General features: G+C 38.0%; 2 protein-coding genes across 2 annotated transcripts; both read right to left on the bottom strand.

Annotated features, from left to right (window-relative positions):
• Positions 1–9951: 9951 nt before the first annotated feature.
• Positions 9952–20743, bottom strand: LOC106111342 (heat shock protein 68-like). Its single transcript, XM_013293376.1, has 2 exons — positions 20672–20743; positions 9952–12081 (listed from the first exon to the last, which is right to left on the bottom strand). Exons 1-2 carry the CDS (start codon positions 20688–20690, stop codon positions 10100–10102), a joined length of 2001 nt encoding a protein of 666 aa, XP_013148830.1. The 5' UTR covers positions 20691–20743; the 3' UTR covers positions 9952–10099.
• On the bottom strand, positions 18656–20703 carry LOC106111344 (heat shock protein 68-like). Its single transcript, XM_013293377.1, has one exon. The coding sequence runs from the start codon at positions 20688–20690 to the stop codon at positions 18789–18791; it is 1902 nt and encodes a 633-aa protein (XP_013148831.1). The 5' UTR covers positions 20691–20703; the 3' UTR covers positions 18656–18788.
• Positions 20744–21458: the final 715 nt, after the last annotated feature.

A 21458-nucleotide genomic window follows, 5' to 3' on the forward strand; every position in this document is an offset into this window, starting at 1 on the left:
CTTTTCCGTCCCGCTCTAGTTTTTCCTCTCCCTCATTTTTTCTTCGCCCGCTTTCTTCCTAGTGCCCCACCACATGTGTGCTAAGTACAGTACAACGCAAAATAGAAGATGCTACGCTTTTCCGTTTCCGGTTTTGGAAAAATATATTTATACAATAAACCGTCATAAAGAATTGTAACAATAATTCGTTAGATCATTCATATACGTCACTTAGATAATATATTTAGAACATAGCTAAGTACTGAATATTAATGAAGTGACACTATGAAGTAAAGATCAAATGCTGAAAGTGTCACTTGGGACTATCTAAAGATTTTTTGGCCAATGTTGGATCTTTACTTACGTATAAAGAGTATCGTGTAGTAAACAAGATTAGAATAGACTCCAAAATACATCGTATAAATCATTTGAAATATTTTTTGTGAAAATGTATTCAGACTATTGGAGTAATATCAAAAAAACGATAAAATTCATTGAATTGAATTTGATCATATAAATATTATTAACATAAATGCATAAAAATGTGTTATAATTTAATTTAAATTTAATAAATAATGAAAAACTTGTTTACTCTGTTATATGTGGTTGTACTACGCAGCGCAAGGGCGCCGCCCGCCCCCACGGCGCCTTACGACTGTACAGGGGGTTGCAAACAACTCTCATTGTATTTTACATTTTTAATTATATATTTTTAATTAACAAAACAATGGTTATTGTTATAAAGTTACATAACTCGAGTACATTAAGTACAATGTACATTAAAATGTGTAATTTTCATGTTTGTTACTGTCAAAATAATTTTATACATATATTTTAAACGATTTTTTTATTAATACTTCGATTGTAGATTTCTTTCTGATAAAAATAAAAATTAGAAATAACTTTTATCATCAATAAGTTTGTTCGCTTTTAAATTAAAAAAAATCAAGCGACATCTATGAATAGCATAAAAGATTCGATAACTACATATTATTCTAGTTAATAAATTTAAAATTTATTCTATTAGCCTAGGCTAGATTCCGATATTCAAGTCCAAATTAATTAATAACTGACAACCCTAAATCGAGATGGCCTGTATGTACATCACTATGTTCTCTACGCAAAAGTACAATTGTGACAGATTTATCTAATACTAGCTTTCGCCCCGACTCCACCCGTGAGGTATTAAAGAAAAGGAAGTAGCCTATGTGTTCTTCCAGACTTAATATCTAAGACATATTTTATCTAGATCCGTTCAGAAGTTTAGGTAAACTCTAACAAACATCTAAAACTCCGCATTTATATTGGTATGGTTGAATTTTAAACACGAACTATAAGACGAAGTTCCAACATCCTGTATCTCGGCGCCAGAACTAGGAAACGGGGAGTAAGTACACACGGCCACCCCCCACCCCGGGGGGAGTACATGGCAAATACGCGAAAGCAATAGGACTTTTAAAAATTTCTCCAGAAATATGATTTATGTGTTGACGGCAAGCGCGCGCCTTTCTCTTGCTTCAAGGACGGGGGCCTGATTCGATTTTTAAACCACCCGGCCTCTCTGGCCTTTTCAGTTTTTATACGCGAAGAAAAAAAAATAATATTAAGATTCATATTGTTTTTTTTATTCGAATTAAAAAAACGAGGTCGCAAAACGGCCGGTCTCTGTAATTTTAAATTCAAATTTTCCGTTCGACGATCGATTTTACTTTTGTGTCTCGGCTTCCTGGAATAAAACGGGAGAGAATGTGAATAAATAAAGCCACGGGAATATATCTTAACACCACATTTAATATATGATTTCAACGTCTAAGGGCCTGTCCCACCAAATTAACAATCCAACGTATAAAACATGTGATGGAAATATCGGATTTTGTTACCTCTCGACGTCATTTTTAAGCTATCTAAACCTATCAGCCAGTAGTGGGACAGGCCCTATGTTTAGATGACTAGTCACATTGCTTGATTATTGACTCAACAATCAACACATAACCAAAATTACTAGATCTAGAGACTTGAATTTTTCCATAGAGATTTCTTTTACTACGTAAACATGCAGTAAGGAATGATTTCACGAAATTCGTACCCTAATAGTACAAAGGTTCCAAGTATGTATGGAGCAACGTTCGGACGGAATTGCATGACAATTGCTACACCTAGTATAGTAGTCATGTTTAATGTCATGTCAAGGTCGATGTTATACCGGGAAATACAAGCTGGTACACATCCATGCCAGCACGTGCCAGCTACAGGAATGTGTTACACTAACCTGCATCCCACTACATTTTTGCATCGGAGGGAAATCTTCTAAAATATAAGTGATCCCGGGAATATGGTGCCATATCGTGGTTCTGTTGCCATGACGCTAAGGAACAGCAGGCAACGTCCTGTATTGTATGCACCCCAGTACCTTTTTTTGGTATCGGGGGGGAAATTTTCGAAAGATGCCCTGTCTTTTTATGAAAAGACAGAGTACCTGTACATCCCAGTACCTGGTGTAATAAGTAACTAGCACGATAATAGATTAAGTGATAACTAAGTTGAGGGAAGGGAGATAGGAGTACAAAGGTTAACACGGAGACATCGTCTAATATTAACGACATTGTACTGGCGTATGTGCACATAACAGTAGTTGGTATGCCCGTTATTTGCCCGTTTATAAATGTGTATTTCGATCGTAACTTACAAGGATTAAAATCTGTAATTTACTAACAATCGCCTATGTTAATACATCTATGATCTAAAAGTTTAAAATATAGCCTATGTTACTCACAGATAAATTACCTTTCTGATGGTGAAAGAAGTTTTAAAATCGGCCCAGTAGTTTTTGCATGAATCAAATACATACAAAAATACAATCTTTCCTCTTTATATTAGTATAGTTAATACAAAATTCACATCACATATAGTTTAAGTAATTCACTAAAACCATATGATAAAATCCATATACGCATAAACTAAAATGTTTTCCCATACAAAATAGATAAGCAAACAATCTATAAGTGTTGTTTTCGTCAATAAGGGTCGGAATAGACGGACGTATGAAAACCGTCGGTCTGCGATTTGTTTACACGCCCTTATTATTCAGACGACGGCCATCCAAGAAATATAGGCCACGGGGTATATATTTTAAAGCGAACCAAATAAGCGTCTCGGGACAAGAAGGGTGGCGTTTATCGTTATGGCCACGAGATCAGCGGTAAACAGCGAATGAATAATAAAAATATAAAAAACTAGCTTTTACCCGCGATTCCGTTCGCATGGAATTTAAAAAAAAAAAAAAAACAAAAGTAAAAAGCCTATGTGTTCTTCCAGATCATCCTCTAGATCTGTGCCAAATTTCATCAAGATCAGTTCTATAGTTGAGGCTACAAACTCTAACAAACATCCATCCATCTAAACTTCCGCATTTATAATATTAGTAAGATTGACGATTAACATAAACATCTATACTCTAATGAGAGTTGTCTGTTGTCTTGAGCTGACGCAACCATCAAATCGCCATAAAATACAATATGTTATTTCATTTACAAAGGTCAGCCCACTATTATTAATAAAATTGTCTGGTCCAGTCGCTGTTTTTAAACTGTTTTGTTTGTTTAAAGCTTTTTGTTGTGTTAATATTATTCTCCTAAGAAAATGCTAACCGCGGCTGTGCCGACACCGTTGCGACCTCAGAGTTATTTTGAAACGATTTTTGACACTAAATACTGCGCTGGCGCAGCAACCCAAGGTGAGTCTTGACCTCCGACACGACACTCTATAATTTCTTTTTACTTTATGATGTGTCTATATTAATTTTTTTCTTTAATTTAATATATCATTCATCCTCGCTAGTTTCGTGGCCCAACATTTCCTAGAAGATACAGAATTTAAGTAATAGTTAAATCGAAAACGTATAAAGTATTGCATTTTTATATTGCGTACCAGAAACCTAATATAGTCAATTTCAATAAATTCTAGACCTACTCGTACAAAGTTATATGATCATGTAAGTAACTAATTAAAGGAAAGAGAAATTGGTACAGGGAATACACAGGAAAAGGATGTATATTTTTACTGTATATATCCTCTGTTCTTTACATGTAATAAACGCAACAACCTTCTTTAAGACAGTTGCTAAGAATATATGAAAATATCATCAACACCTCACTATATCTTACTTCTTAACAAATATAAATGCGAAATGGATGGATGTTTGTATTATTTTGTAGCCTAAACTGCTGAACAGATCTTTTTCTTGTCACAGATGTAGAGGATAGTCTGGAAGAACACATAGGCTACTTACTTTTATTTAATTCCACACACACGAAGTCGCGGGCGAAAGCTGGTATAAAATGTCCCCACTGAGAGGCTCAGGACCTAAGTTATAGGTGACTTGGCCGTTGTCATCACTGTCCCACTGCAGGTTGAATTCCTACTTAAAATTTGTATACATATATTTACAGACATCATGATGTTTTCATCCCCCGTAAGAACCTTGGATGCATATAAAATTCGAAAATAAAAAAAACACATTCTTACATGCTTACATGTCGGGAATCAAACCCAAGAAGTGCAGACAAGTCAAGTAAACCCCTGAGCCATTGATCGACGCTCCTATATCAAAACTATTTCGCCCGCGACTACGTCTGTGCGAAAATAAAATAAAAGTAAACAGTCTGTGTTCTTCTAGACTGTCCTCTACATCTATGCCTTCAAGATCCGTTTAGCAGTTTAGTCTACAAACAAACATCCATCTAAACTTTCGCATTTATAATACTAATAACCTAGCTGTTGCTCGCGACTTCGCCAGCGTTAAATTAAAAAATATAGCCTATATTACTGGTAACGTAGCTTTCTAATGGTGTAAGAATTTTTGCAATCAAGTCAGTAGTTTCGAGTTATTTTAATACGTAAATACAAATCTTTTCTCTTTTGTTAGCTGTTCCCGTGAGATTTCATCAGCATAAAGTTATTTTATTGTTTACATGTGTCAAATTATCAATTACACATGTCGAAATGACATGACGTGATGACAACCTTGCTTCCTTGATGTTGGCAGCAACTTATGGTCTCTTTCCTATCTTTTTATCCAAAATATTTACCCCCTAAGTTTAATGGCGTTAAGATATAGCCTAAAGTGTGACGTAAGTATAGGGCTTTTTATTAAAAAGAGAATTATTAAAAAATATGCTCTAATTGCTGACATCTTAGGCAACAAAGAAGTGTGTGTTTACGCTTTATTATAATAGTATAGATGTTACTATAAACGTGATAAAAATAATATATTAACATTGATATTGTCAAAAAGGAAAAATTTACATAGAGAAAATACATTTCGAGGAAGTATAAAATAGAAAATAATATCGCTGACTCTATTTGAGATGTAAAAGATAAAATATATCAGACGAAAACGTTATTAAATTCCTTCTACGTATCCAGTCCTTGACAATCTCTACATATACGAGTATGTACAGTTTGTTAAATTTAGAAGATATGTTTTATACTTTTTTTTTATAAGAGAAGGGGGCAAACGAGCGGCGGGAACACAAAGGTGGTCAACGACGCCCATGGACATCAGCAACACCAGAGGAACTACAGATGCGTTGCCGGCCTTTGCGGAAATGATAAGCTCGCTTCTTGAAGGACCCTAAGTCGTATTGGTTTGGAAATAAACGTTCCACAACGCGGCTGTGCGGGGCAGAAGGTAAAGTTTTAGGTAACAACTAGCTGTTCCCGTGCGGCTTTATCCGCATTAAATCATAATAATTTCATAGTTTTTTTATTGTTTACATTTATCAAATTCAGATGCATAAATGACAAACTTGCTTCCTTGATGTTGGCAGCAACTTATGGTCTCTTTCCTACATTAGGGTTTTTATCCAAAATATTTACTCTCCAAGGTTAATAACGTAAATATATAGCCTAAAGCGTGTTAAAGTGTAGAGCTTTTTATTAAAGAAATTATTATTCAAAAATATGCTGTGATTGCTGACATCTTACGCTACGAAGTAGTGTGTGTTAACGCTTTAATATTAGTATAGATCTAGCTTTCGTCCACGACCCCGTTCAAATTAAAAAAAAACAAGTAGCCTATGTGTTCTTTAAACTATCCTCTACATCTATGTCATCGAGATCTCTTCAGCAGTTTAGGCTACAAACTCTAACATCCATCTAAACTTTCGCATGTATAATATTAGTAAGATAAGATATGTGCGTCTCGTCTTCAGTCGAGGTAGACATATGCAATTGCGGATGTCTGATCGCTATTTAAGCAAATTTTGGGGTTTGCAAATCCTGTTAGGGATGCAGGCGGTATCTATACTTCTATACTATTATAATAAAGCGTAAACACACACTTTGTTGCCTAAGATGTCAGCAATTACACCATATTTGTTAGATAATTCTTTTTTCAGTAAAAAGCCCTACATTTACGTCACGCTTTATGCTATATATTTTAACCTCATAAAACTTAGGGGGCAAATATTTCGGATAAAAACCCTAAAGCAAGATTGCTTTGGATTGTCATTATGTCATGTCAGGTTGACATTTGCAATTGATAATTTGACAAATGTAAGCAATAAAATAAAATTTTCACAATTTCATGCGGATGAAGTCGGGAACAGCTAGTCTATTAATAAAACTGCATCCTAAATTCGATATCTCAGTTCCTGTTTACCCAATTGCATAGCTAGCGTGATTATACATTTAAAACAACAATCGTAACTGCGCGTGCTGACGGATTTCCGTACTGCCTTCGAAGTAACATTTCTTACAAAACTATCTTCAGTACCCCTCCCCCCGAACATCCTCCTCAAGTTTGTATGTGTGTATAAGTACAGTACTCACACAGAGCCACCCCCCGCTTTCACGGTTCTAATTTTTGGGGAATTTGGGGCATATTCGTAAATATGAAATGGAAAAAATATTTCGCGGTTAATTATATTTTGAACTTTAAGCTATTGTGATAGAGTGCGTTTTGTAACGATCGTGATAACGAAAAAAATTACTTCATATGTCGTCCTTAAGACGGAACGCCTCGCGCTTCGTATGTGTGTCTTGGATAAGGGTGGAATGGAGAGGGTATTACATTGAATTATTTTGAAGACAGTTGTAAATTAACTATTTTAATAAAGTGTACTAGTTAAAACAAAAAGGAAACGATTTTTTTACCATCACTCGTTCACTTGTTACTACAAAAATTGTATTTTAACATTTTATCAATAACTATCTAGTTGCAGCGCCATCTGTTGGGGAGCGGCCAAAACAACACCCACATTTGTCAAGGTAAACTTTTATTGGAAGTTTCCATTTTCTTAAGACTAGTAACAAAATTAATTATCAATGTAACAAATGCATTTACCATTTAGTAACAATAGTTAACCCAAAGAAATACGTAATAAACAAAAGGAGTAAAATAATAACAGGAATTATTTTTATCTTGCGCGTCACACGAGAAATTAAAAGAATTAACCACCATCACCATCTCCAGCTCACTACATGTCCCCACCGAGGGACTCGGAGCCTAACCTAAAAAGGGGTGACTTGGAGCCTACCCTAATAAGGCCGTAGTCAACCACGCTGGCCAAGTGTGGGTTGGTTGACTTCATATATATCTTTGAATTTCTTCGCCTATATGTGCAGGTTGCATCACGAAGTTTACCTTCACATAAATCACAATAAATTATGTACATATGAAAATTCAAAAAATCGAAAATCACATTGGTACGGCGTGATTCGAACCCAAGACCTGTAGATTACAAGTCAACTGGTTAAACCACTGAGCCACCGACGCTCTTAAAAACAATGAACATTAAAATTAAAATTAGAAAAAAAAAATTAAAAGTCGTCTCCACGCCACTGTTGTGCTAGCAGTACGCTATACTAGTATCTATACGTACAGTTGTATAATATTTTCCTATATGTTACTTCCATCATTTATTCTTTATTACTATATATCGTAACAACTATTCATAGCGAAGTGTTTGTCTGTGTGTGTATGTATATGAAATATAAGGGGGGAGGGAAACTCAATTAAACATTTTCCTTAATCAAGAACGAAGGGAGATTTCGCTACTCGTTTATTATTACTACTTTTTCTCGTCTTATATCTTTACTTTGGAATTTTCATTTGACTTAATGTAATTATTATTTTAAAAGAAAAGATATGTTTACCTCTTACCACAGATAATACAATACTAGTACTTGTTACTAATGTTAAAAATGCGAAAGTTTAGATAGATTTTTAGTAGAGTTTGTAGCCTAAACTTGGCCTAAACTGCTGAGCGGATATCAAAGAAATGCATAGATATAGAGGATAGTATGAAAAAACACATAAGCTACTTACTTTTTTATTAATTTATTTTTATGTTATTCAATTACAATGTAATGTAACAGTTAAAAATATAAAAGATCATGTAAAAATGGAACTTGAATCTTAGTGTAGTTTGTATAGCTAGTATTTCTAACATTAATTATCAAAAGAACAACAATTGTGAAACTATTATTTTTGTATTGTAATAGTTCTGATTTCTGGTTTATTTTAATTTTCTCCACGTCTGTACCTTGAACAGCGCCATCTTTATTTTATAAACTTAAAAGTGAAGACATGAAGCGTTTTAGTTGAATTTAAATACGCGCCATCTAGTGTGTCAATGCAAATTTACAACTAATACTCCCAGTCTTGCTATGTGTGTAATGTTTTAAGGACAGTATGGTAGATGGCCGACTTCACAAGTTACTTCTCCATAGAGATAAATGCTTATTATAAAATTAAATCAGGTATTATTTTTTAAAACCTATTCAGATAAATTTTCTTTGAGAATAAAAAAATCATAATAAATATTTGAATGTAAATTTTTATCTGTAACATTTTCTGAATGCTTGTTTTCAAGTTTTCAAAATACGTCATCACAACAATTTCCATTGTCGTTTCGATGGCAGAAGAATTTTGAAAAATGTCAAAAATTAAATTAAAGTAAATTTATAAATGAAACTACAAAAATCCAAGGACAATGACTTATAATATTCCTAAAATCAAACATTAAGCATTTAAATGATAGACACCGGAAATGTAAAAGAACAATGGATGCCTTGTCCGCAAGTCGAAAGAGAATATCCCGGCTTGACATACATTTATGCCTTGGATGAATTAATAATAACGAATAAACTGGACGCATTACATGAAGTTATTGGTGTTGATGGTAATTGCTATACAATCTACAACAATCAGAATCAAAAAATATTTTTAGCTGTCCAAGAAACTCCCGAAAGGAAGTACATCATCAAAATCTTCAATAAATATGGTAACGAGGTTATCCAAGTGAAAAAACATGGCGGCTTCTGTGTGAATAGAGTCTTAGTTTTCGCGCCACCTGGGAACTTTGTTGGATCTGTGGAGAAATTGTTGACTTGCTTAAACGCATTTCGGGTTAAAAATAATACAGGAGAAGTATTTCTACAGGTTAAACGTCATCGTTCGTGTTCAAAATATGACATTTTGTCAAATAATAATACAATAGGGTTGATGACAAAGAATGACGATTGCACAAAATCCGATAACCAAAGTATTAGTGCTACATTTCCTGTTGAAATGGAAATCGGACACAAAGCAGTTTTGATTGGTGCGTGCTTTCTTATTGGTTTTTGATCAAGTTACTGTTTTTGGTTTCCTGGTATACAAATCAAAGAGATTTACAGTTAATACAGCAGTGTGTACATTATTTTTGTAATATATAATTGACTAATGTATTGATAAGTTTCATTTTCATTTCTAATGCCGTTTAAGTTGAGAAGTTAGACTAAATTATTTTCTGATATCAAATGGTTAGCTAACATACGAAAGTCGCGGTACTCAAGCGGTTATAGACATCAATGGCAAACCTGTGCGCGCTAAATATATAGAAAGATGTTAGCATGTTTGTATAAATGCTTGATCAGAGGAAACATAAAATGGCTTCTTTATGGTAATTAAAAAATAAAAGACCAAAGTCACTTGTAACTTATTTTATTATGAAATAAATCATCTGAAATCATCCAACACTTGAGTAACTTAACGCTAAAATAAATTATCAGTCTTCATATTTACAAATTAAAGTTTTTACAATTTTAACTCTTTGGAATGTAACCGTTGTCAAATTTAATCCACTTCTTCCACTGTTGGTCCACTGTGCTGATTTCCGTACATGCCTCCTGGAAAACCGCCCGGCATACCACCTGGCATACCTCCTGGCATACCTCCTGGCATACCACCTGGCATACCTCCTGGCATACCTCCTGGCATACCACCTGGCATGCCACCTTGCTGCGCGCCACCACTGTGCATCTTTGTCATGATGGGAGAGCAGAGACGCTGCAGCTGCGACAGACGGTGCTCATACTCCTCGCGCTCAGCCAGCGTGTTGTTGTCCAGCCACTTGAGCGCGTCTTCACACTCGCGACGCGCCGTGTTCTTGTCCTCCTCGCTCAGCTTGTCTCCCGCCTCCTCCACCGCCTGCTTCACACTGAACACGTAAGACTCCAGCTGGTTGCGGGCGGTGACCCTCTGCCGCTGCTTCTCGTCTTCTTCTCTGTAGCGCTCAGCCTCGGACAGCATGCGGTCGATGTCGGCCTGCGACAGCCGCCCCTTATCGTTCTTGATCACGATGTTCTTGCTGCGGCCCGTGCTGTTCTCCTTGGCGGACACATTCAAGATACCGTTGGCGTCCAGGTCGAAGGTGACGTCTATCTTGGGCACGCCGCGCGGCGCCGGCGGGATGCCTGTCAGGTCGAACGTGCCCAGAAGGTTGTTGTCCTTGGTCATCGCGCGCTCGCCCTCGTATACCTGGATAGTGACCGCTGGCTGGTTATCGGAGTACGTAGTGAACGTCTGGCTCTGCTTGCACGGGATCTTGGAGTTGCGCTCGATAATCTTAGTCATCACTCCGCCGGCGGTCTCAATGCCAAGCGATAGCGGCGCCACGTCCACCAGCAGCACATCCTGAATCTTGGAGTCCTTCTCGCCGCTCAGGATGGCGGCCTGCACGGCGGCGCCGTACGCCACGGCTTCGTCAGGGTTGATGGACAGGTTGAGCTTCTTGCCGCAGAAGAAGTTCTGCAGCAAACTCTGCACCTTCGGGATGCGGGTGGAGCCGCCGACTAGCACAACATCGTGGATCTGGCTTTTGTCCATCTTGGCGTCCTTGAGGGCCTTTTCGACGGGCTCCAGGGTGCCGCGGAACAGGTCCGAATTGAGCTCCTCAAAGCGGGCGCGGGAGACGCGCGTGTAGAAGTCGATACCTTCGTAGAGCGCATCGATTTCAATGGTAGCCTCTGTGCTGGAGGAGAGCGTCCGTTTGGCGCGCTCAGCAGCCGTGCGCAGGCGGCGCAACGCTCGCGGGTTTATACGCAAATCTTTCTTATACTTGCGCTTAAACTCGTCCGCGAGGTGGTTCACCAGTCTGTTGTCGAAGTCCTCTCCTCCCAAATGAGTGTCGCCGGCTGTCGCTCTCACTTCAAACAGGGAGCCTTCGTCGATGGTCAGGATGGACACATCAAAAGTACCCCCGCCGAGGTCGAATATCAGCACGTTGCGTTCGCCTTTCAGGTTCTTGTCCAAGCCGTAAGCCAACGCGGCGGCTGTGGGCTCATTGATGATACGCAATACGTTCAGGCCGGCGATGGCGCCCGCGTCCTTGGTGGCCTGCCGCTGCGAGTCGTTAAAGTATGCCGGCACTGTAATGACAGCCTCCCGCACCGTATTCCCGAGGTATGCCTCTGCGGTCTCCTTCATTTTCGTTAGCACCATGCTGCTGATCTCCTCCGGCGCAAACCTCTTCCTCTCACCTTTGTACTCCACTTCAATTTTGGGTTTTCCGCCCTCACTGATCACTTTGAACGGCCAATGCTTCATGTCTTGCTGGATCTTGGGGTCGTCGAACTTGCGTCCTATCAGCCGCTTGGCGTCGAACACTGTGTTGTTGGGGTTGAGGGCCACCTGGTTCTTCGCTGCATCGCCGATCAGCCGCTCTGTGTCGGTGAATGCTACGTACGATGGTGTGGTCCTGTTACCTTGGTCGTTGGCGATGATCTCCACATTGCCATGCTGCCACACTCCCACACATGAATACGTCGTTCCCAGATCTATTCCAATTGCTGGCATTTTGTTATTTTACTAATCTTCTTTTAAACTGCAATGCACAATAATATTAAACTGCTTGCAAACACGTTTGGTAAACACCGAAGTCTTCTGCTCGTCTTCGTTGCACTGCGTTTTAAGTTGAACTGAATTCCCGCGCCGGCCGAGCGCTTTTATATTGAACCAACAGAATTCTCGAAGTCTCGCGGAGCGTCGAGAATCAACCAATAATAAAACAGCGCGCGTAGAATGTTCTGGTGTGACGTCAACACCGATTCAACTCAGTAAGTTAGAAAGAGACAATATGAGAATCGTCCAGAAACAAGGTCTTAGGGATACCACTTCTAAACATTTTACCATAATGTCGGCAAAATTGTCTTAAACAATTATTTTTCCAATGTCAGTTTATAACTGAATTTTGGAAAACCATAAGATTTGTACACTTTTGTTTTGTGTATTTTCTTTGTTTATAAACACACTTAATAAAATGATGTTGGATAATTAATAATCAATTAATACAAAAAATATTTATGAAATCATTTTTCAATTTAAAAGAAACATAAGTGAATAATGTTGTATGTCTAAGAGTGTATCTGTTTGCTAAATTAAAATTTTCTTTTGCAACTCTAACAAAATGGGGAAATTTTAAATTTTATATAGCCATACCATAGAATACTCTAGAATATTCGCGAATGATCTACGTCCGTCCGTGCGAGTAGAGTGTAGACTCAGAGTGCGATAAGGACAAACATATGTGACGTGAACCGAATGAAGTTCTATGGTTCTATACTTTACTAGAAATTTCTCTGGATGTTATTTATTCTTATGAAAGATTAAATATAAAATAGTATTATTTTTTATAATGTGCGTTACTTTAATGATATTATTTGTTTTTGATTTGTTATTATTTATTATGAATTTGAGATTCAGTTTGCGAAACACAGATGGCGTGATCCACAATTAAATTTATGTAATTTGTTTCTAATAATTGTAAAATAATAGAATGCAATCGATTATTATAATAGCTCAAAACAATTGTTACATCTTTAGCGTCGATTTTTAAAAGATATTGGTTCGATAGACTTATATCATCAAAAATCTGTGGTAATTATATTTTAAAACTAGTCTAAAACTAAAAAGATTTTAATAACTAACAGTGTTGTCAGTTTTCATAAATTTTACTAAGTATTAACTAAATTAAAAAAAATACTGTTATAGATTATTAGTCTTCACTACCACTTCAATCCAACCTTGAAAAAGAGTGAATGTGAACATAACCTAAACGATGTTTTTTTGTGTCTAGAAATTTCCATTGCGATTACTGTTTGGATTTTATTGGACTTTCGCTTGAAGGTAAATTACACGCAGGAAAATTTTAAATTTTAATTCTGCGCAGAAGTGATGATTGTATTGAATACTGCAGTCAAATCGTTTTACATATTCTTCGAAATAAAAATCGAGAAGACGTTTAATTTATAGAAAAGCCAGATAATAAAATAGATAGCTTTTGCTGGCGACTTCGTCCCTGCAGAATTTAAAAAAAAATTGCTTATATTACTCTGTGATAATGTAGCTTTTTAAATGTATTAAAAAGTCATGAAGCGGCCCAATTTTTAGTTTTTCCAATATATTTAAAAATTCAAACCTTTTTCCCTTTTTGACCGACTTCCCAAAAGAAGGAGGTACTCAATTCGTCGATACGTTTTTTTTTATTTTTTTTTTAACATTAGTACAGACTAAGTTTGCTGGCGACTTATTATAAAAAACTAAATAAGTATCAAAGATTTAGTTCTAGATTAAATTTCCAAAATTTCATATATTGAAATGTCCTTTCTGGATATCTTCAGATATATGGCCATCTAAAAAATATTCATTCGTCTATCTAAACTTTCGCATATACTATTCTATTCTATTTCTTGTTTATGGCTCTCCCATAGCGGATTGGGCCAGTGTCAAGTGTTTGTGGTTTTATTCTAATTTGGGAGAAACTGGCAACAAAACTTCGCATATACAAGAAATAATTAGTCACGTCACATGTCTTAAATTTCTAGAATTACCCAGATACACGCGCAGATGTCGCGAAACAATACACAGATTTTGCGTCCAGAAAATTCCACCCTTCGCCCTCGGTGAGAGGTGGAAACTTCTAGTAAATATTGATAAATACACAATCTGTAATTTATAAATAGATAATCTATACTATACTACTATACTATTATAATAAAGCGTAAATACACACTTCTTTGTTGCCTAAGATGTCAGCAATCACAGCATATTATCAAATAACTCTTTTTTTTTTTAATAAAATGCCCTACACTTACGTCACGCTTTAGCCTATATATTTTACACCACCATTAAACATAGAGGGTAAATATTATGGATAAAACCCTAATGTGGGAAAGAGACCATAAGTTGCTGCCAACATCAAGGAAGCAAGGTTGTCAGGAATCATGTCATGTCATTTTGACATTTGTAATTGATTATTTGATAAATGTAAACAATAAAACAAAATTTTCATAATTTCATGCGGATGAAGTCGCATGGGAACAGCTAGTTGTTTAATAATTTGGAAGGTAATATTATTGAACAATATAATAAACTATTGTATTGTTCAATAATATGAAGTTACATGTTTAAATTATTTGATACTATCTTTCGCACGCGACTTCGTCCGCGTAGTACAAAAATAAAAGAAATTAAGTTTAACCTTGTTACCTTTCAGTAAGTAAAGCTACAAACTCTAACAAACATACATCCATCTAAACTTTCGCATTTATAATATTAGTTTGATATCAAGGAAAATCAATGAAAGACAGATATAATTATTATTTTTATTATAAAAACTTATACATTTTAAGTCCCTCTATATGCATTGTACCTCCTCTTATCAACTAAAATAATCACTTTTAGGTATTAGTACAAAAATGGTTTCATAAAATATGCCGTCCTCAAAATGAGCGTTCCAAACACTACGTGCAGCTTCCCTCCGAGTAACCTCTGAGTAGCCTTTGAGTAGCCTCTGTGTATGTAAGTAGGTATAGTGCTACTCTCATAAGTCATAGCCGAGAATTTATCACTCAATAGTGACTTACGTCAAGTCCTGGATTGCTAGAGCTCCATATGAGCTCCGATTGGTCATCGTCCGTACTTTTACGTCTAATTTATTAGGGTCTTATAAGTCAGTTTTAGCAAATAAACAATAATCATGTTAAATATTGCTAGCGGATCCCATGATGTTTGTCCACCTTACAAAAACATCTTGAGATCACCTCTTCGAAAACAAGTTCATTCTCTGAGTGTGGAAGTTCCATCCCCGAAGGAGCCTTCGGTGCTGCTATCCACGACTCGTCGTCGTGTCTTCTATGCGATTCAACTTGCGGTTAGAATGATTCGTCGCAAGCTATATCGACTAGTAGATGCGACTTATTCAAAGATCTGTGTCCTTTGTACGCATATCTTGGAATATCGATCAGCTCCGGGACTGGAACACTGCTGCAGAGCTTCTTAACTTCAGCACTGCTCCGTGTCATTGCTTCTCGTGTTACGTAGAACTCGTTTTCGATCTAGCAGTTACTTGCTAGTTATAGATGCCAAGTCTCCGAGAGAAATCATTATGCAAAGTGGATTGTTTTCTCCGCCGCATGACTCGTGCTCTGCTTGAACCGCTACTGCAGGATTTTGAGAGACGAGTTTCTTATTCCGCCAGTTTTCCGATGTTCTGGTGATCGGCGAAATCGAATGCAGCCTGAAGATGAATCCAAATTGCCGAATAATTTTTAACAATCATGAAGATTGTGGTCAGTCATGAGACTTGTAATGCTGACGGGGGAAACCCGTGAGCCATGACTGTAGCCATGTCATCCCGACTAACTCCCGTGAGGTGACTGACGAATTTTACATCGCGTGGCTCGCTTTTATACTCAACGGACAGCCTTCAACAAACACCTACGTCGCTTCGAGTTCTAGGAATACTGTGAATCAATCAGGGTGGAGGGCGGCAGGATGCTGCGAGTGGGATGAGGGTGAAATTAAAGGTATCAGTAAGTGTTTTCCCCAATTTTAGGGAACTCAATTGTATTTTCACTTATGAATATTTGACAAAACAAACTTAAACAAAAATTAAAAACGCCCCAAACAGAAGTACCTAAATACTTAATCGTTAAGAATAGTTACCAACAAAAAAAATTAAAAATATTTTAATTCTTATGCAAAATTACGGTTACATAAATTTTACGATTGAAATTATAATTGTATAAGAGTTATTTTTGTTATCAAAATTTCCCCACGACTTTACGTCGGTAAAATTAACATTTGACATGGTATCACTATAGAATATTCTAGACCGGCGGGGAAACATTGTCGAGGTGTACTAACTACGTGTTATTGATCGGAGCAGGATCGCCATATATCTCTATCCCTTTTCCTCAGGAACGGTGGAGCCTGGTCCCATATATCAAAAAATGATTTATGGAATAAATTTTTTGATTAGTGTAAAAATAAGATATAAATATATGAATAAAACTATTAAAAATATTCGTATTATAAATAAGGCTTTACAATTCAGGAATATGAAGTCATAAAACAAAGAGATTCTTCTAGAAAAACAACTTTATTTTTATAACCGTTATTTTTTAAAAGAGGAATGACGGTGTGTTTGAATAGCTATTTAATAATAAAAATGTCACGCATGTATTTTTGGTTTATTATTTGTATAATGTGAATAAGACATGTGGTAACCCAGACAAAGTATTTTGTACGCTGTTTTTTTCTCGTACCAATTCATCTTAGCTTTTTAACAACCAAGGGCGTCGCAGGTAATCATGGGCGATGGAAAGTACCTAATATTTTTTTTTCTGAAAGAAACTGTAACATGGGGTAAAAAAAATTATGCAATACTGATAAGTAATTTTTAAGGAGATGGATCTTAAGGGATCCCTAAAGATTGAAAGGGGAAGCGGATTTGACAGTAGGAATAGGAAATATTTCCCTTTTATGTCTTCTCCTTTGTAGATTAAAGGTAACACATCGACAATTGCGGATGTGTATGGGCGAAGTCGCTTCGCTGTTATGGCGAATTCACGCCTAGCTCGTTTGCCACCTCAGATATAAAAAACGCCCACACATAGTGGCAATATGGATGTTTAACATTTTTGTAGTTTTTGGAAATCAGAAGTCATGTTTGTGCTTTTATAACGTTGATTTAATCCTACCCCTAAAAAATAAGAGTCGTGATTATAAGCAGTTAGATAGCAAATATGTGTAGACTTCGTCTAGGGTTGCCAACTGTATTGTAATGAAGCTTAATTATTATTTCCGTAAAGGTAATTTTTAATATTGTTTATTAAAAAATGATTTATTTAAAAAATACAAAATAAAAATCGAGATGCTTACATCGAAACACTTATAACTATTAAGTTTTAAAAAATAAACTCCATATTCGTTACTAGTCAATCGTTGTCCTCGCAATCGGGACAACATAAATATGATAAAATTGCGAAAAATAGCTTACTTTGTTTTTGCCTATTTCAATGTAAAATGTTGGATGTATACGCTGGTTTTTACTAAAATAAATCGACAACCCTAGCTCAATTCCCCCCTGAAAATATATTGCTATCCCTTTCCCACAGAAACGGTGGAGCCTGGACAGAGGAATTGAAAATAATATTTAATTTTATTACTATACAGTGAGATAGCATTTTAATACAAAGAAAGTTCTCCTACGTTTTTATACAATATGGAGAAGCCTAACGGAAGAGTTGAATTTTTTATATTCGTAATATTTTTGGGGAAAAACCAAAAAAAACATTGCAATAATGGAATTTGTGACTAAATCATGGCAGGGAATAGATGGGGAGACGAACACATCATTGCCCATTGTTCATGTACAACATCCCATGTAATAAAGAAAGGCAAATTGACTAGACAAATATTATTCAACAAGTAGGTACTCGACTTTGTTTGCTAATGTCCTCGATAGATGGCAAATGTGTCCGTGAAAAGCATCCCAGTATTATAATTTGTTTAGAGCCATCTGTTGAGCAACGGGCTAAGCTTTTCATTGTAGAATCCTGCTAGTTTCATTGTATTGTCGCTTTTAATTCATAGGTGGCGCTGTAAATATTTATTTGAAACTTGATATGTATAAAATAATTTTGTCATCTATGAATTTTGACTACTGTCAACTGTCCCAGTATAGTGTTTCAAAGCATAAAATAACTGGAAACATTACTTGATAATAGAGGATTTTTAAACTATATTTGTACCATATGTACATATTTAAGAGGATAATTTTAAATAGATTATGAAAATAAATAACGAAGAGAAACCTAGTGTGTTATGTAATGTTTCGTCGTGATAAACACTAATTTCGGACTAAAGTATGATTTTGTCTGTGTTGTTATGGGTTTGACTGTACTGATACTTGCATTAATACATTTTGTCGTCATTTATTAAGTTCTTTGTTTTGTCAAGGAGACTGTAAGGGATGACATGTTTTAACATAAATCATTCTGAAATTCTGGGATTACGTTTTTGCATGAATCATTTGTAGTTTTTTTTTTTACAAGAAAACAACAGAAGGTTAGTATCAAAAATATTTTATTTACAACAAACATAAGATGTTCAACTTAAAATGATACAAAAATAAATATCAGTCTTAACAAAATAAGAGTAATTAAATCAGGGTTTTAGATCACAGATGAGAGAATTTGACTTAATCCACTTCCTCGACTGTAGGTCCCTCGCGTGGCGCTCCGGGCGCGGCGCCCTGTGGGCCGGCCTGCGTGCTACCACCGTGCATCTTGGTCATGATAGGAGAGCAGAGACGTTGCAGCTGCGTCAGACGGTGCTCGTACTCCTCGCGCTCAGCCAGCGTGTTGTTGTCCAGCCACTTGAGCGCGTCTTCACACTCGCGCCGCGCCGTGTTCTTGTCCTCCTCGCTCAGCTTGTCTCCCGCCTCCTCCACAGCCTGCTTCACACTGAACACGTAAGACTCCAGCTGGTTGCGGGCAGTGACCCTCTGCCGCTGCTTCTCGTCTTCTTCTCTGTAGCGCTCAGCCTCGGACAGCATGCGGTCGATGTCGGCTTGGGACAGCCGCCCCTTATCGTTCTTGATCACGATGTTCTTGCTGCGACCCGTGCTGTTCTCCTTGGCGGAAACGTTCAGGATACCGTTGGCGTCCAGGTCAAATGTGACGTCTATCTTGGGCACGCCGCGCGGCGCCGGCGGGATGCCGGTCAAGTCGAACGTGCCCAGCAGGTTGTTGTCCTTGGTCATCGCGCGCTCGCCCTCGTACACTTGGATGGTGACCGCCGGCTGGTTGTCGGAGTACGTAGTGAACGTCTGACTCTGCTTGCACGGGATCTTGGAGTTGCGCTCGACGATCTTGGTCATCACTCCGCCGGCGGTCTCGATACCGAGCGACAACGGTGCCACGTCCACCAGCAGCACGTCCTGAATCTTGGAATCCTTCTCGCCGCTGAGGATGGCGGCCTGCACGGCGGCGCCATACGCCACGGCTTCGTCGGGATTGATGGACAGATTGAGCTTCTTGCCGCAGAAGAAGTTCTGCAGCAAGCTTTGCACCTTCGGGATACGGGTGGAGCCGCCGACTAGCACCACGTCGTGGATTTGACTCTTGTCCATCTTGGCATCCTTGAGCGCCTTCTCAACGGGCTCCAGGGTGCCACGGAACAGGTCCGAATTGAGCTCCTCGAAGCGGGCACGGGACACACGAGTATAGAAGTCGATGCCTTCATAGAGGGCGTCGATCTCGATGGAGGCCTCGGTGCTGGAGGAGAGCGTGCGTTTGGCGCGCTCGGCGGCCGTACGCAGGCGGCGCAAAGCACGCGGGTTCATACGCAAATCCTTCTTGTACTTGCGCGTAAACTCGTCCGCGAGGTGGTTCACCAGTCTGTTGTCGAAGTCCTCGCCTCCAAGATGCGTGTCGCCGGCCGTCGCTTTCACTTCGAATAGGGATCCCTCGTCGATAGTGAGAATGGACACGTCGAAAGTTCCTCCGCCGAGATCGAATATCAGCACGTTACGCTCGCCTTTTAGATTCTTGTCCAAGCCGTAAGCCAACGCGGCGGCTGTGGGCTCATTGATGATACGCAACACGTTCAGGCCGGCGATGGCGCCCGCGTCCTTGGTGGCCTGCCGCTGCGAGTCGTTGAAGTACGCCGGCACTGTGATGACAGCCTCCCGCACAGCTCCGCCGAGGTATGCCTCTGCGGTCTCCTTCATCTTCGTCAGCACCATGCTGCTGATCTCCTCCGGCGCGAACCTCTTTTTCTCGCCCTTAAACTCCACCTCAATTTTGGGTTTTCCGCCATCACTGATCACTTTGAACGGCCAATGCTTCATGTCTTGCTGGATCTTGGGATCGTCGAACTTGCGTCCTATCAGCCGCTTGGCGTCGAACACTGTGTTGTTGGGGTTGAGGGCCACCTGGTTCTTCGCTGCATCGCCGATCAGCCGCTCTGTGTCGGTGAATGCTACGTACGATGGTGTGGTCCTGTTACCTTGGTCGTTGGCGATGATCTCCACATTGCCATGCTGCCACACTCCCACACATGAATACGTCGTTCCCAGATCTATTCCAATTGCTGGCATTTTGTTAGTTTACTCTTCAATTCTTGTATATAAATAAGCACAACAACAATATTTAACTGCTCGCAAAATAACTCAGGTAAACACCGAACTCTTCTCTTCGTCCTCTTTGTATCGCGTTTCAAATAATATTAAACTTCCCGCGCCAGGTGCCGCGCTTTTATAATAAGCGAATCAAATTCTAGAAACTTCAGCTCGTTGCGAGAAACAGCCAATCAGATGGTGAATAATATCGAACATTCTAGAACCGAGTGGGGTCGACCAATGGCAGCGCGGTGCACAAAAAAGGTTAGGATCGATTCAACAGATGACGCAATCAAAGGGATGCCATGCGTAATCATTTTGCCGAAAGAGGATGGAAATTGGTTTCATTGTTATACTATTTCACAAATGTTAAAAAAAGGACTTTTATCCTTTTAAATTATTTTGAATGTGAATATGAATGTATTTAAGATTTCTAGTTAAATTAAGTATTGTACAAATACAGAATAAGTATATTACCAAATAAAAAAAACTAAAAACACACCAAGTATATTAAAGTATGACTTACAGTTTTTTTCATTTTATTTTATTTAAAGTTTTTCCCCAAACATGATATCACTTTTGTAAAAGGTTAGAACACAGTGTGTCCATTTTTGTTTATTGGTTAAGGTCAATAAATAAAACATACGGCACATATATGTAGGTACTTTTATACATGGTGCATTTCTATGTCAAGAACGATTTAGAATTGGTTGTATTTTTTTTAAGTGATTTAAGAGATTTCGAGAA

This window comes from Papilio polytes, unplaced genomic scaffold (assembly GCF_000836215.1).
Source record: "Papilio polytes unplaced genomic scaffold, Ppol_1.0 DF824169.1, whole genome shotgun sequence".
NCBI lineage: Eukaryota > Metazoa > Arthropoda > Insecta > Lepidoptera > Papilionidae > Papilio > Papilio polytes.